Source organism: Podarcis erhardii (genome assembly GCF_964252035.2).
Source record: "Podarcis erhardii genome assembly, chromosome: 11".
NCBI lineage: Eukaryota > Metazoa > Chordata > Lepidosauria > Squamata > Lacertidae > Podarcis > Podarcis erhardii.
The window spans coordinates 2,014,943-2,029,740 of record NC_138501.1 but is presented as its reverse complement, the minus strand read 5'-3'; the positions used below and the strand labels follow the sequence as shown (position 1 = coordinate 2,029,740).

Below are 14,798 nucleotides of genomic sequence, written 5' to 3'. Positions count from 1 at the left end.
TGAGCCATAAGGTAAAGGTAAAGGTACCCCTGCCCGTACGCAGTGGCGTAGTGTGGGGGGTGCAGGGGGGGGGCCGGGTGCAACATCTGGGGGTTAGGGTTAGGGGGCGCAAATCCACGGGTTAGGGGGTGAAAATTACTTGCCTTGCCCCGGGTGCTGACAACCCACGCTACGCCACTGCCCGTACGGGCCAGTCTTGACAGACTCTAGGGTTGTACGCCCATCTCACTCTATAGGCCGGGAGCCAGCGCTGTCTGCAGACACTTCCGGGTCACGTGGCCAGCGTGACAAGCTGCATCTGGCGAGCCAGCGCAGCACACGGAACGCTGTTTACCTTCCCGCTGGTAAGCGGTCCCTATTTATCTACTTGCACCCGGGGTGCTTTTGAACTGCTAGGTTGGCAGGCGCTGGGACCAAACGACGGGAGCGCACCCCGCCGCGGGGATTCGAACTGCCGACCATGCGATCGGCAAGTCCTAGGTGCTGAGGTTTTACCCACAGCGCCACCCGCGTCCCTTAATTGAGCCTTAGGTACTGCCTGAATAAGCATGCTTATTTCTGATAACATGTTCCACTGAAGATGGTAATATTCAAGCAACTTAACTAAGCCAAATTCTACCAGAGAAAGTGTACATGTGCGTCTGCCCATGCACACACACACACACACACACACACACAACTGCACCTTGGGAGCCAGTCACCCATCTGGGAAAGGGTCACAGCTCACAGACAGAGCTCATGCTTCGTGTGCAAATATTCCCAGGCTCAATCTCCAGGTAAGACTAGGAAAGAGTTGCATCTCAAACCCTGGAAAGCTGCTGGCTTACTAGTTATTCAAGTTGCTAATGTTTTGTTTATAAGCAAATGTTTGTCACCTACTGTACTTCTTATTGGAGTGTACATGTGGAACTCACAAGAGGATTAGAGAATCTAACGGGCTGCCTTTATTTCAGCATATCCACTTGAAATGCTCTTGCTTTACAAAGGCATAAACTATCCTAACCCTCAAGACAGAATATACTTACCACCACTCTAGTGTACACCTCTTCCACAAAATCATTGTCTTTGAATTTGGCTTCTGTTGGGTAGGTATATTCCTTCAACCACTGCAAAAGAGGCAGATCAATTCGTGTTCCTGCAAAAGAATACTGTGGAGCATGGATGTGTGCATCAACCAAACCTGGCATGAAGAATTCACTGAGGAGAAAATGCATGAAAAAATAAGAAGAAAAACACGTTTTAAAATATTATTCCCATAAGTATCTTAAGCCCTGGGTCTTAATAATATGCTTGTGGAACAATCCTCAGCTTAAGCACATAGTAAAAAACAACAACACAGCACATAAATATCAAATGTCACTTTTGAACAAAAGAGTAATCTCCATTTCACAAGGAACAATACAGACAAGAGTGGGGCTCTCAATACATGGAGGGAGCACCCACTGGTTGCCCTACCATTTATTCACCTTAAGCAGAGCCTAAAAGCATCCAACCTGAACACGCACAGGCAATTGGGGACCCTGCATTTCTCCCTTCGCTCTTCATCAACACACTGATAACCCCACAAATGCCATTCGAAGAGGGCTAATATTTGTTTGTTTGTCACATTTGATAGCTCATTCTTCAGTTACATTAGAATTTCATTTCAGTTAGAACCCTTCAGTTCCATTAGGGGAAGATGGCAGCTGTTAACACTAAGCACTAAATGCTGTCGATAGTTAAAAAGCACAGAAAAATATAAGGCCTTTGACCTAGTGAAAGAATCACATAACCCTTGTGTGGATTGTGTCCATGATCTGAACATTGCATTAGATAAGTGTTATACAATATTTGCTTTATGCTTATTGCTCCTATGAGTAATATAATACTGATTCGCCTCTCTCATGTCTACTCCTGCTGTATTCCACACTTCCTGTATTATTCTCAGCATTTCAGTCAATCATCATTATGAACATCCTGGCAAATACAGTGGTACCTCGGGTTAAGCACTTAATTCGTTCCGGAGGTCTGTTCTTAACCTGAAACTGTTCTTAACCTGAAGACCACTTTAGCTAATGGGGCCTCCTGCCGCCGCCATGCCGCCGGAGCACGATTTCTGTTCTCATCCTGAAGCAAAGTTCTTAACCTGAGGTACTATTTCTGGATTAGCGGAGTCTGTAACCTGAATCGTATGGAACCTGAAGCGTATGGAACCCGAGGTACCACACTAGTCAATTCTTTTTCTGGTTGCATTAATTCTGAAGCAGCCCAATCATAAACCAGGCCTCCATTATACTGAACACTTTTAATAAGATTTGCTTTCCATGATACTAGTAAATCTTGACAATCTTAACATTCAAAGAAAGCAAACCTGGACAGAGTGCAAACCATGATTATACGGCATTCTAATTTTAATGAACTTTTGCCGAATTGTGTGTCAATGTGTTATTCTCTCAGCTGGGTTTCAGAAGTGTGATCTGCACAAATGTTTCTTGCGTAACTGAAACATAGCCTCTTTTCTATTGCACAAGATGGTAAACAAAGAGATATCATGCTGCTCTGCCAATTTCCCTCTACCCAAGTCATCCTACACTTATTAACTCAGCTAGAATCTGCAATCAACCTGTTATGGCAATGCTTTATAAATGCAAATCAATAAAGATGAAAAATAAAAATCTTGCCATTTTAAAAGAACATTCTGTCTTCAGTACCAATTAACACCCCAAACCTAAATGCATTTACTTGAAAGTAAGGCTCACACCCTTCAGTTGTAGCTACTCACTTTGGAGCAGTACCCATAGACTGGCTCTCTCTCAGGCTTTGCACATTTAACTGTCTTCTGTCAATGTAAGCAAAATTTGTCTACAATGCCTAATTACAAAGCTGCTTCGGATGGGACACTTTGGAACAGAGAAGCAGCTGGGAAAGTGTAAAGTCAGGTGTTTAACGTGTCTTTGGAACCATACAGCAGAAAAACGCTTGGGAGTACTGTTGCATCCATTTCCTCCAGTGGGTATTCCATGTCATTATTTTCAACATGTAACAACATTCTTATTTAACATTCATACTCAGCGTTATACCCATCCTGCAAGGGAAGAAGATTGGGCCGAACGTCAAGGCAAAATATTGATATACGAAGGTCAAACTGTATACAAAAAACAGTATTTATCAAGAACATGGAGCAGAAGTTAAGGTGGGAGCCATAATATATGGTTTCCTTGGTTTTTAGAACATGAATAAATTTGTAATTGCTTTAATTTAAGCCAAAGGTCTCTCTAACAACTAGATTCTAACCCAACACCCTGTATTCCGCATTGGCAAACCAGTTGCTTCCCTTTCTGGGAAGCCCACAGCCTGCTTCCTGCAACTGGTTTTCAGAGGCACATTTCTTCTGAAAACAGATATTCCACAGTGGACTATTTTGGAGGGGAACTTTCCTCCATGTACTTGAGCTCATGTTTGTGCATGCATTCCTGTTTAGCATGTTAGAAGACAACTGGAGCCTGACTTGTGAGTGGCAAGTCCCAGTTCAAATCTCAGCAGACCACACACTTGCCCCATCTGACAACATCAGCACCCCCACTTTCTTTTTTTTAAAATGATATTTATTAAAAGTTTAAAGATTACAGAAAGAAGAAAGGGGAAAAAAATAAATAAAAATTAAGCAAAACAAATCAATACATTACAATACACCAAAAAAAAAAATACATCCAAAACAAAAATAAAAGCAAAAACAGTTAAAAACACATCCAATTTTTCCATTTCTTTGTCTTTCATTCCCTTGTTTCATCGACCTCCTCACACCTCCCTTTTTTGTATTCTAGTTATTAATTATTTCAGCAAATCCATTCTTATCTTAATTTATTTTAACCTTATCTTACCATTAATACCATAAAACTTATTTGTACTTAACTCCTTATATCATTTCTACTAAAGCCATGTAATTTCATTCCAACATTTTTCTAACACTCATTAATTTTACAATATTTCTATAAATAACTTTTAAACTTTTTTTCCAATCTTCTTCCACCGTCTCTTCTCCCTGGTCTCGGATTCTGCCAGTCCTTTCTGTCAATTCCATATGGTCCATCAACCTGGTGATCTTCTGTCCGAGGCTCTTAACTCTTTTCCATGTCCCTTCTGCAGATGTTCTTCATATTTATACATACGCTTTACTTTATCTTCTGCTGATCTTGTTCCTTATTTCCTTCCTTTGGCGCTGAGGAGTAGATCTCGGGGAAGCTCCAACCTAACAATGTCTTTATTCCTTCTCGACAGGTCAGCCCATTCTCCGTAGTCAAAATTAAAGTCCAAAAGATATTTCAGGACATGTTTCAAAATCCCTCCAAAGCTGGAAGCCCCCACAACTCCAATCTCCTCCTGACCCAAATCCAAATCCCAAAAGCCAGAACATCCCTGTATAAGGGGATCTGTCCATCTTTCCTTCTCCAGTCCAAGCGAGGCTCCGATCCTCAAAATCTGACTTTCTCTAAATTCAGTCATAGAAGGCAACAACTTATATTCATCAAATTGCCTCTGTAAGGCTGGGGCTCTCTCCACTTGTATTACTTGAGGTTCAACAACCACTTCCTCCCTCGCCTTCTCCACAACTTGCCATGTCGTAGTTTCTGTATAGATGTTCACTTTTTGTCCCAAGTCAGTCACATTTTGTCCCAGATTATCAATTTTAATAATCATAACATCTGTCTTCTTATGAAGCTGATCCAATAAAGCACTTATCTTACAAAATGCAGTCAGTAAAGCTTCTTCTGTCGACATTCTTACCTGTTCAAGGTCAATCCCTGATTCTCACGGTCTTTTATCTCTGCAGCTGGGAAATTCCCTAGATCCACTCCTGTAACAGTTTCAAAGACTCCCTCTGGAGGAAACAATTTCTATTTGTATCAATCCTTTTAAACGCAGATCCAGCAACAAAATTAGTTTCAATTTTCAGTTACTTTTGCTCCTTTTTGAGCGCAGAAGCAAACAATGGAAACAATATATTTCTCTTGTTTAGCTATCTGTCCACATAGGTTTTATTCACAGTCAATGAACTTTCCCAAAACGTCACTTTTATTGGCAGCCCTTTTCCAGGTTCAAAACGGTGATACCCCAGTCAAACTTGCAAAAATATACCATTTGTCCGATAATAAATGTTGGAAATGTAAAGTAAGCGAAGGAACGTTCTTTCACCTCTGGTGGACCTGCCCTAGAGTGAAGGCTTTCTGGGAAATGATATATAATGAGCTGAAAAAGGTATTTAAGTATACCTTCCCTAAGAAACCAGAGGCCTTCCTCCTGGGTATTGTCGGCCAGAGGGTGTTAAAGAAGGACTGAACCTTTTTTTTGTATGCAACAACGGCAGCAAGGATACTCGTTGCTAAGCACTGGAAAACCCAAGATTTACCCACACTGGAAGAATGGCAGATGCAACTGATAGACTATATGGAACTGGCCGAGATGACCGGCAGAATCCGAGACCTGGGAGAAGAGACGGTTGAAGAAGACTGGAAGAAATTCAAGATTTACTTACAAAAATATTGTAAATTGTATGAATGTTAAGAAGGATGCTAGATCATAAATAATCTGGCACCACTAAGTTAGATGGTGTTATGAAGATAAGTGAGATTTAAGAAAAGATAAATTTTTGGATAATTATTAGATTACATCTAAATTTTTAGGATTTGAACAAAGGATATCTAAAATTAGAGAAAAAACATGGGAAAATTAGATAATAAGATTGGAAACAAGGTGATAAATTGCTGGAAAAAAAATTGTGTGTGTGTGAGGAACGCAGGAGCGGGAGATGTGAGGAAGTCCAAAGAAGTTAAGATACATGTTATATTGTTTCTTCTTTTGTATTGTATTCAAAAATTGTTAATAAATATTTATAAAAAAACAAAACGGTGATAATTTATCTTTCTTCGCTCTCTCTCCTGCAGGCTTAGACGATCTAAAATTTCCCCCCTCTTCTCCTGCTTCCAAGGGGGGTTTAACAATTTTAGCTGATGGAAATTTAATTCTTTACAAAAAACTTTCCAAGACTTTAGCTTGCAACCTCTTTGCTTTAGTCTATTTACAAAAAGAGGAGGCAGACTTCCTGTTTAAAACCTCCCCCGTTCGATGCCAAATTAAGACGTTTAAAAATCCAATTTTCCGTTCTACTCACGGGTAGTTGTTTCAAGATCAAATTGTCCACAGGAAAAAGTCAGCGCTCTCCGGCAACAGCAATGCGGCTTCACTCCATGAAAAAAGCAGTCAATTCAAAGCACTGCGCCACTCACCCCACGTCACTCCGGATCCCCGAAACCAGGTTTCCCCGCGAGTAGGGGAGGCACAAAAGGTGCCAGCCGAATCCCGTGTCCACAGGCTTCTCCCACCTGTGGTTTTTAGTGGGTCTCCGCCTTTGCCGTGGCGGTCAAACCCTAAAATCCACGGAGCAAGTTCCTCCCGATCAGAGGAATTCAGCCATTGCCAGAGGCGCTAACCCGGGAATTAGCTAACCCTTTCAAAAATATAGGGATACTATGTACAGTGGTACCTCGGGTTACAGACGCTTCAGGTTACAGACGCTTCAGGTTACAGACACAGAAATTGTGCTTCAGGTTAAGAACTTTGCTTCAGGATGAGAACAGAAATCGTGCTCCGGCGGCACGGCAGCAGGAGGAGGCCCCATTAGCTAAAGTGGTGCTTCAGGTTAAGAACAGTTTCAGGTTAAGTAAGGACCTCCGGAATGAACTAAGTACTTAACCCGAGGTACCACTGTAATATATAGATAGTTGTACTAATCTGGCTGTTAGAACTGTTGTGGGGATAACAGGAGAAAATGCAAAGCAGACCAAACACTCAGAAAAGGTATTTCATAAATACAATTCGTTATCATCATCAACAACAACCTTATTGAAATGATAAAGACAAAAATATCTGATGACAAAAGTAAAATAAAACATAATGCATACTTATTACTGAGCTCTCGGATGTCAGATGCTTTGAATCCCCACTTCTTTGCTAGTTTCTCCTGCTCTTCGGCTGGTTCCAAAAATGCAATCTAAGGAAGTGAAAAGAGCATAAGGCATTCAAATGTTTGTTTTTTATATGACTCTGTGTGTTTCATGTTTAGTGTAGATTCACATGAAGGAAAATTAGTCAAGGCTAATTTTAAAGAATTTTAAGTTACTTCGTATAAGGTATAAAGGTAAAGGTAAAGGTACCCCTGCCCGTACGGGCCAGTCTTGCCAGACTCTAGGGTTGTGCGCTCATCTCACTCTAGAGGCCGGGAGCCAGCGTTGTCCGCAGACACTTCCGGGTCACGTGGCCAGCGTGACAAGCTGCATCTGGCGAGCCAGTGCAGCACCCGGAACGCCATTTACCTTCCCGCTGGTAAGCGGTCCCTATTTATCTACTTGCACCCGGGGGTGCTTTCGAACTGCTAGGTTGGCAGGTGCTGGGACCGAACGACGGGAGCGCACCCCGCTGCGGGGATTCGAACCGCCGACCATGCGATCGGCAAGTCCTAGGCGCTGAGGTTTTACCCACAGCGCCACCCACGTCCCTTCGTATAAGGTATAATTCATATTAAAGGTTCCACTTTATTGCTCTTCCAATATAATTCCAAACTATTGCTCTTCCATAACACTGGTGACTTTAGTGTGATCTCGTAATTCAAATGCTATTTCCTGTAACATAAAGTATCCTTGTGCTGCTCCTGTTTTTCATCTATATTACTAAGGAATGCAACTCTAATCATACCAGGGCAGAAGTGGGGGCTCAGAAGAGCAGCGGAATAACCAGCACAGCTGCAGCCCCATCACTTGCACCAACAAGGGTGCAAGGGGGTAGGAGATAAACTTGTATTTTTACTACACTAAATATGCTGTGACTTAAGATCCAGCAGATCCTTTGCCAGCCCAGCTCCAGCCCTTCCCAGCCTTCCAAATGCTTTGTAAAGGCAGTAGGAGTTTGCACCCAACCAGGGGCGCCAACTTGAATAATATATTTGGGGGGGGCAGGTAAGCCCCACCCTGCAGAGTCGATCACAAGTTGCAGCACACACACACCATCTGAATGGCAATGCCCATCAACTTTGGGGAGGTACAGCCCCCTCAAATATTTTATGGGGGGGGGGACAAAGGGATCTCAGCTCCTAGGAGTTGGCTCCTATGCACCCACCACATCACTCACAGGTCCATAAAACAGCTCTGTGGCGCCAAAGTCCCCATCTGGATTCTTTGCAGGAAGCCATGAGCATGAAAGTGGTGTGAAGAGTGCTTTAAATGTACAGTGCATGTATGATTCCAGATAACAGAAAGTATGTTTTTTACCAGGAGGCTAGAAAAATAGTACACTTAGAGGCACTTAGCCCTAGGCTTCTCTCTTGTGGCGTTCCAGACACACTGGTGCTTTTAGGGAGAACTCTAAAAGGAAGACACTCAGAAATATACTCTTTGATAGGACTTCAGAATGAATAATATCAGAAAGAATAGCAGTTGTGTGAAGGAGCTTTAATACATATAATTATTAAATTTCTATAGTATAGAACTATATTAATATAGAAGAGGGGGGTTAAAATGTTTAAATGCTTAAGATAGGTCACGTTAACTGAAGCATAATATATTGAATAGCTGAAAGTAGAAGACTAACTGCAGTGTTAAGCAGAAATAACAGAATTAGTAAATATGTTCAGGATTGGTAACAAACGGATGTGGAGAAGGGCATTAGTGAACAAATGGCACAGCAAGAACAGCACACCTGTTTGGTTGTGCATCGGGGCATAACAAGATAGTGCCAAGATGGCACAAGCAGATCATGAACTCCTTATATGCCATAAGGTGGAGATCAGGTAGGACCCACCTGGGCAAGGAATTATGGGGGAAAGTCCAGCGTTAATCTTCAGGATACACAAACATACACTTGAAACGGGACCATACCTCATCTAACTCCAACAAGGCCTGGCTTTATAAGATTCTGTCCTACTAATTGGCCTGATCAACCAACTCATGCTGTACTGGGGTAGTACAACTTCTATCTGCTTAACGTGTCAGAGTATTAGAGTAGGTGGTATGTTCTGAAGTATTGCTTTATTAGAATTGTATTAATCAATATAAGAGTGAATAAATATTTTAAAAAGCATGTTGTATCTGTCTTCTCTTAAGTCCATACAAAGGGAAAACTGGTGGTAACTGGGCACTGTATAACATTCCTTTTAGTACAATCAGACATTCCAACCATAACTATAAAAATTGGCAAAATCAATAATTGGTGATCAATAACCTGATTGGCTAACAACAAGCACAAGCATGGGAGACTCAAATTAGTATTAGCAACCCCATCCAGAACAGGCAACTGTTGAGCATGCATCCTTAGTCCTATGCATTGGACATTCGCTGCAAGATAAGAGGGTAGGATAACAAAGTAAAAAACAGAAACCAGCACAAAAGGGCAATACCCACACGACTCAGGGAGTCAGAGGCAGCCAATGGTGAGCTGCCCATACAGGCACACCCCTAACAAACTCCTAGCATTCCTCTTGTGTCACAATGCACAAATCACACACAACACCACAATACCTGCAATGCAACAGCCCTTTTGAGAAGTTGGAGACAGGCGTTTGAGCTCCCAGGAGAAAATGGGAAATGCCTCCCACTCAGCTTCTGTATGCTAAGGAAGAAACTACAGTCATGGGGGGTGGGGGTGGGAGCGCCCAGAACTCACACCCATATACCACACACCACAGAGCCAGCCCCACAGCAGCAGTCAGTCATCATGCACATCACTGGAGATTAGTTTTTCCCTCTGCCTTCTTTTTTATGTTGAATAATTTTTTATTAATTTTTCATTAATAACAATCCAATATAAGCCACATTAATACAATACCAAATCATAATACAATTAAAAGAGACAATTATCCAGTTCCAAATTAAGCAATTTGGGTTGACTTCCCGTGTTCTGATTATCAGGAGATGATGATGTTATTCCTTGGTCCTTCTCCAGTCCTCTTAATCCAAGTACTACAGTTCCAATCTTAATTCTTTATTTTAACAGCCACTGGTGTGACAACTCTTGCTCGTGTTTAGCTATTCCATAGCCATTAATTTGCAAATGAAGTTTATATCCTGTAACTTTCTGTGTGAAATATTTGTTTGCATTCGTCCTTCGCTTCATGTTGTAATCAATCAATCATCTTCAGCATCCCGCCCCCTCTTTCAAGGGCTGAATTCTCAATTACGCCATGGCCTCACGCCATCTTGCCTTTTCAAACCAAAGGTGAACTGGCATCTGACCATGGCTCCAGGGAGACTTCCAGCATTTTCTTCTTTGATCCTTTCCAATCTGCTAACAAGCTGGGGTCTTGCCAAAACCATAATAAATCAAAGTTAGTGCCCTCTTTAGAAGGTAATGCCACCAATTCTCACAACATTTTCACACAGTCTATTCATTCAAATAATCCATAAAAAATTATGAAGTTCTTGTTAATTCCCTCTTACATTCCATTGTCATAATCCATTGATAATTAGATTCCATTAGTAATTAATTCTTCTTCAGTGAAGGTTTGCCGAATCATAAAAGAGCAAATACAATGTAGAGAGAGAACAAAGGCTCCCCTTCACTTACATTCCAATCCAATTATGTCAAAAATACTTTCCAGATCAAAACCGTGCCACTCAGTGGCTGATTCATTTAGCAGGTTATCTTGTCTCTTTCGTCTAAAACACGCCTGTTTCTTAAGTCCAAATTCAAACCCATCTTAGGATAACAGAAGGATCTCCACACACGGCTGAAGAGTTTCTGATACGTGCAGTGCTATGCACTCAGTGTCCCTGCCCCCTGCATTCCGTCGGAATAAGAGGCAGATATCAGATGATCTGTGATTGGGAGCTCACCCACCCACCCCCGACCCTGGGAGGGGGCTTGCAAGGATAATTACTCTCAAATTATCCTTAATTAGCTGCACAGCGGGCATCCACTATTGTAGGAGCTGCTGTTCACCATGGCGGAAAACACCAGAAGTCCGTTCCCTCTGCCTTCAACCCCAACCTTCAATTATAAATGCTAGTAGCACAGGAAGCATCATAAATGGTCAGCAGGAACCCTGGTCTGGAATAATAATATATGTTCCTGATCAATCTCAGGGAACAATCCTTCACTAGACAAGAGGAAAGGCCCCAAATGTAGCCAGACCAAAGCCAATGCAGAGGACAAGTGCAGGTGCTGAAAGCTTAGAGACCTTTAAAAAATTGGCTTTTACGATATCGCTGCTGAAACAAACATACAGTGAAACGGAACAGGTGGGAGTGTCTGCAGAATTTTAAGGGAGCGGCTTATATTCGGGTATTGTCTTTTTTTTCTTTTTCCCTTTTAAATTTTAAAGGTGCAGCTTATATTCAGGTGTGGCTTATATTCGGGCCAATATGGTACTGTCACAAAGTGTGCAAGGAGTCTGCATGGAGCAAACAAGTCAATAGTCCCATGCAGGAACAGCCAGGAGCATCATGGTCAGGGCTTGCGGTTAAGGAGTGGGCTTCCCTCAAGGCCTACAGAGAGCCTTAACCTGGATCCTTAACCTGTAGGAAAGCGGACTATGGAGAGCATGGTGAGAGACAGAGAAAGCAATCAGCAATAGGCAGCAGCTGGCACCATATGGCTCTGGAGTCTAAGTAGGTGTTTGTGAGGAAATGAAAAAGAAGGGCTGATGAAATCTGAGTGTTGTGCTAGAGCTCTCCACTAGCACCACTGGTATGGAGGGGGAGAGATACAGTGACTATGAGTACTCACATTCCTCCCCTGGAGGGCTACAGTGAAAGGCTCTGTGTATGGTAACAGTTTCTCCTGCTTCCTGCATCTGGGCTGCAAACCTTGCAAGGCAAAAGTGTGCATGAGTGGCCAGCAGTTGCAATGGTTGGAGTGGATGATCTGGCTTTTGCTGATGGAGACATTAGCTGCAAGTGGGGATGGGTGCCTCCCTTTCATTTGCACGACATTGCTGTCTGCTGTATGTGGAGAATCTGAGAGCAATACAGACACAGGAGACAAGACACAGGAATCATACAGTGAGACGGTACCTGCTCAAGGTGCTCTGTCTTGGCACCCCCAGTTGCTGGAGTGGAGTCTATTGCTCACCCCTTGTGCCTTGTTGTACAAGGCGCTCTTTCTCCATTGTATCCCATTGCCAGAGGTCCCCCTTATGAGCTCTAAGTGTTTGTGACAGGAGGCCTAAGAAATATAACCTCATACCATGTGCCCAATCATTTGACTTTTGCTCTGCCAGCGTTGGGTTTACACTGTATTTGAGTGGAGGCATGCTGTGCTTAAGTGCCAGGTAACACCAAATCCGTGGCTCTTGACCTGTGTCTCCTGTTTTAATTGCAGTGCGGCTTGAATAGGATTATTTTATTGTATATCTTAATCATGGAGTTTATATCTTAATTTATGGTGTGTTTTTAATTATTCTGCATTTTAATAATGTAGTGCAATTGGTTTTTATATTCTGTAAACCACTGAGAATATATTTGAACATTAAGCAGAATATATATCTCGTTTCGAGCCTGACCTGGGGGTGGAGAGAAGCTGCGGTGTGCTCGCCCCGGGTGTGCTTTGCAACGTGAGTCGCAGCAGGCTGCCTCTGCACCCTGCGCCCCTGGGGGTGTGCCCCACTTGCCTGCGCTAGGCAGCATTAGCTTACACTCTGCCACTGCAAATGTGTCCTTCAAATATTTGTTGTTTTAAAAAGTAAAGGTAAAGGGACCCCTGACCATTAGGTCCAGTCGTGGCCGACTCTGGGGTTGTGGCGCTCATCTCGCTTTACTGGCAGAGGGAGCCGGCGTACAGCTTCAGGGTCATGTGGCCAGCATGACTAAGCCACTTCTGGCGAACCAGAGCAGCGCACAGAAACGCCGTTTACCTTCCCGCCGGAGCGGTACCTATTTATCTACTTGCACTTTGACGTGCTTTTGAACTGCTAGGTTGGCAGGAGCAGGGACCGAGCAATGGGAGCTCACCCCATCGCGAGGATTCAAACACCGACCTTCTGATCGGCAAGCCCTAGGCTCAGTGGTTTAGACCACAGCTCCACCCACGTCCCTAATCTGTATCTTACTTGCTTACAAATATATCAATTGAATCATATTATTTGAGATCCTACTGTCCAAGTGGAGGCCACACACATACACTTAAAAGTTTCAAAAATCTACCCTTGACCTTTTCCTCTTGGGAATATGGGTTGGTTTCTAAGCTATATGGGGGAACTATAGCAAACAATGTTGGGTCCTTTGTCTAGTTTAAAAATGATCTGGTAGGCGGGTTTAGGTTGACCAATATATGATAATGTGACAATATCTGTATGTCTAAACCTGCTAAATCAGTTTCAGCATATGTTAGGGAGAAAACAATTAAACTCAGGCCTAGGTGGCATAACACACCTGCACAACCCTAACCCTAACACACTTGCACTTTGACGTGCTTTTGAACGGCTAGGTGGGCAGGGGCAGGGACCGAGCAACGGGAGCTCACCCTGTCGCGGGGATTCGAACTGCCAACCTTCTGATCAGCCAGCCCTAGGCTCTGTGGTTTAGACAGCACCACCCGCTGGTACTCAGTTGTAAATATTTGCTGCTGGAAATAATAAATGTAATCTGTAAAATTATCTAGTAACAGTTCATTCAAGGTAACAAACAACTCTATTATTATTATTATTATTATTATTATTATTATTATTATTATCATCATCATTATTATCATGCTTTGGCATATGCATGCACACTACACCATTATATAACAGATGTATATGCTTTATAACACAGATCTTCTAATGAGCAATTTAAAAATGTCACAGAAATGCTGGAGTGAAGCTGGGAGGAGAATGACTAATACCACTTACTGAACACAAAGTAGAAAACGAGAATAAGTGAAGGAAAGACAAGCATGCTACACCAGATGGGAAATGTGGAAAGCAGGCATGTTGTCATGGAAGAAGAGCTGCCTATACAGTATTCATAACAAGGCAACTTTAAATAGTTCCTTTCAGGAGTAGCAATGAAATCTTATAAATCATATCATATAAATGTCACTTTAAGAAGAAAGAAAATATTTAAAAAGCAAAGAGGGAAGAACAGTTATTAAGAACAAGTTGTAAAAGGTTAGGCTATCATCTGGTTCAGATGTTCTGCTTCTTTTGTAGGCCACCCCAATCGGTCAACACTATTCCGGTGAGGAAGGGACGCGGGTGGCGCTGTGGTCTAAACTACTGAGCCTAGGGCTTGCCGATCGGAAGGTAGACGGTTCAAATCCCCGCGATGGGGTGAACTCCCGTTGCTCGGTCCCTGCTCCTGCCAACTCAGCAGTTCGAAAGCATGTCAAAGTGCAAGTAGATAAATAGGTACCACTCCAGCGGTAAACTGTGTTTCCCTGCGTTGCTCTGGTTCGCCAGAAGCGGTTTAGTCATGCTGGTCACATGACCCAGAAGCTGTACCCTCAGCCAATAAAGCGAGATGAACACTGCAACCCCAGAGTCGTCCATGACTGGACCTAATGGTCAAGGGTCCCTTTACCTTTACCTTTTAATCCAGTGAGGATGATGAAGCAGGGGTCAGTTCACACATGCATGTTCAATATTATTTGATTGCCCTTTTTTTATTCACACATTTGTATCTCTGCCAAAGCATCTCCTTAGATCTGCCAATGGAGAGCACTAAAGTAAGTGATTTATTGTAAAATATTCTACCCAGTTGTACTTAGTACTTTATCAGGAGTCATCTGTACACAAAACATACCACATTAAAACCAGAGCAGCCAGCAGAAGACATTCCATTACATCTCAAAACTTT

The 14,798-nt window shown here is 42.7% G+C and overlaps 1 protein-coding gene across 3 annotated transcripts in view; it reads right to left on the bottom strand.

Annotated features, from left to right (window-relative positions):
• GDA (guanine deaminase) overlaps positions 1 to 14,798 on the bottom strand; it is a 48,440-nt gene that overhangs the window by 26,341 nt on the left and 7,301 nt on the right. For 2 of the 3 annotated variants that reach the window (XR_014161352.1, XM_081881024.1), the window contains exons 2-3: positions 6,939 to 7,027; positions 1,026 to 1,197 (exon numbers count right to left, since the gene is read on the bottom strand). Coding sequence is in view for 2 of the 3 variants with exons in the window: in XM_081881024.1 (XP_081737150.1) it covers positions 1,026 to 1,197; positions 6,939 to 7,027 (261 nt within the window). In the remaining variant the exon portion in view is untranslated. Of the gene's footprint in view, positions 1 to 1,025; positions 1,198 to 6,938; positions 7,028 to 9,545; positions 9,616 to 14,798 lie in introns of those variants that run through there. The other variant, XM_081881025.1, reaches the window with a different exon arrangement.